Below are 2,044 nucleotides of genomic sequence, written 5' to 3' on the forward strand. Positions count from 1 at the left end.
CTCGTCCCACGTCTCCTTGGTGCAGCTCACCCTGCGCTCCGAGGGCTTCGACACGTACCGCTGCGACCGGAACCTGGCCATGGGAGTGAACCTCACCAGCATGTCCAATATATTAAAATGTGCTGGCAACGAAGACATTATTACACTAAGGGCTGAAGATAATGTGGACACCTTGGCGCTAGTATTTGAAGCACCAAATCATGAGAAAGTATCAGACTGTGAAATGAAGTTAATGGACTTAGATGTTGAACAACTTGGAATTCCAGAGCAAGAGTACAGCTGTGTCGTAAAGATGCCTTCTGGTGAATTTGCACGTATATGCCGAGATCTCAGTCATATTGGAGATGCAGTTGTAATTTCTTGTGCAAAAGATGGAGTCAAATTTTCCGCAAGTGGAGAACTTGGAAATGGAAACATTAAGTTGTCACAAACAAGTAATGTCGATAAAGAAGAGGAAGTTGTTACTATAGAGATGAATGAGCCAGTGCAACTAACTTTTGCACTGAGGTACTTGAATTTCTTTACAAAAGCCACTCCACTCTCTCCTANATAAATCTGAAGACATAAAACTTGCTATGGAACAAAATGTTAAGAATAATTTTGCCTGAGGCAAGTCTAAATTTGGCTCTAATGAGCGTGTTTTCAACTACGTTCTCTGCTCTCTGGCCCCACAGGGTACATTCATTCCATTATTATTTCTGTCCTTTAGAGGAAGGTGGAAATTTTCACAAAGATTTGCTTCCTCTCTCTTGACCTATGGCCAGGAGAACTGTCATTCCTGCCCCTCCCCTCCCCTCCCTCCTCCTTGGGCTGCTCTTCTTTTCTTTGGTATCTGTATTCTGTTCTCTTGGAACTGGTAGCTTCCTTGGCATTCTAACACAAGTAGAAAGGCCTGTAATATATTTCTTTTCAGTCATCACAAGGTGGATAGATGTCTGTTTTGTTTTCCTGATATGTTTGCTGTCCTCAGTGAAGTGAAAAAATTAGCATGATTACTTTTTAGTGACTTCCACTGATTGGTTCAGAAACTGGCTACACTGGTTCACCCTCTCCTCTTTATTTTAACCATCTTACTGATTTTTACCCGATCTGTCCATATTCTATTTCAGATCATGTTTTAGCATCCTCTGCTGGTTGAGGAGATCAGAGGTTGGCCAATTTTATAGTACCTCAGACCTATGTACATATTACATTTGGTCTTAGTCATGAATAATATTAGAGATTATGAAATAAAAAAATTACTGTATTATGTGTGTAATTATAGCATGCTAGTTACTTAGAAAATACTGCTTTGGGGCATTAAACGGCTGCGGGAGTAGCAGCTGCGTCGTTGCCATTCCTCCACCATGTTCGAGGCGCGCCTGGTCCAGGGCTCTATCCTGAAGAAGGTACTGGAGGCGCTCAAGGATCTCATCAACGAGGCCTGTTGGGACATCAGCTCGAGCGGCGTAAGCCTGCAGAGCATGGTCTCGTCCCACGTCTCCTTGGTGCAGCTCACCCTGCGCTCCGAGGGCTTCGACACGTACCGCNCTCTTACACCTATAATTACTTCAAAAGTAAATTTGAGATAGTGGAATATTCCCCTTGATATATTTTGTTTTGTATTAAATTTAACCTGGTTTAGTTCCTTACTGTAATTTCTAGATTGTGATTACCTGAAAGTGCTTTTAACAGACTATGTTCAGTTCCACATTTAAATAATGTAGGCAAATTTTCCTGTGTGAGTGTAAAAAATGCATTTTTATACATTTAAAATGTATGTAGTTATGACATTTATGTATTCAGTATACTGGAAAAATTTGATGTTAGTTTAGGAATTGGAGTAGTAAAGAATCATTTGGATTATTAACTCTCTTACTTGGGCATCACATGTTCTCCCCCTAACAAGATGATGTAAAAATATATTCATTAAAACCATGTGGAATTCTAGATTTCAACATGTGTTCATTAAATTTTTATCTTGGCTAAAATGCTAAATAAAAAAAAAACTTTTTTTTTTTTTTTTTGTCTTTTTTCGTGACCGGCAACGGATCGCAACCCTCAG

At 39.9% G+C, this 2,044-nt stretch overlaps 2 protein-coding genes across 2 annotated transcripts in view; both read left to right on the forward strand.

Moving 5' to 3' along the window:
* Nucleotides 1-6: 6 nt before the first annotated feature.
* On the forward strand, nucleotides 7-553 carry PCNA (proliferating cell nuclear antigen). The gene has a single exon (XM_008588987.1). It carries the CDS (start codon nucleotides 80-82, stop codon nucleotides 551-553), a length of 474 nt encoding a protein of 157 aa, XP_008587209.1. The 5' UTR covers nucleotides 7-79.
* A 793-nt stretch (nucleotides 554-1,346) lies between these two features.
* Nucleotides 1,347-2,044, forward strand: part of LOC103604436 (lipopolysaccharide-responsive and beige-like anchor protein) — a gene marked incomplete at its 3' end in the record, with an annotated part of 161,417 nt that continues 160,719 nt past the window's right edge. Inside the window, exon 1 of the mRNA XM_008588988.1 lies at nucleotides 1,347-1,556. Coding sequence (XP_008587210.1) covers nucleotides 1,347-1,556 — 210 coding nt within the window. The remainder of the gene's footprint in view (nucleotides 1,557-2,044) is intronic.

This window comes from Galeopterus variegatus, unplaced genomic scaffold (genome assembly GCF_000696425.1).
Source record: "Galeopterus variegatus unplaced genomic scaffold, G_variegatus-3.0.2 Scaffold5142, whole genome shotgun sequence".
Classification (NCBI taxonomy): Eukaryota; Metazoa; Chordata; class Mammalia; order Dermoptera; family Cynocephalidae; genus Galeopterus; species Galeopterus variegatus.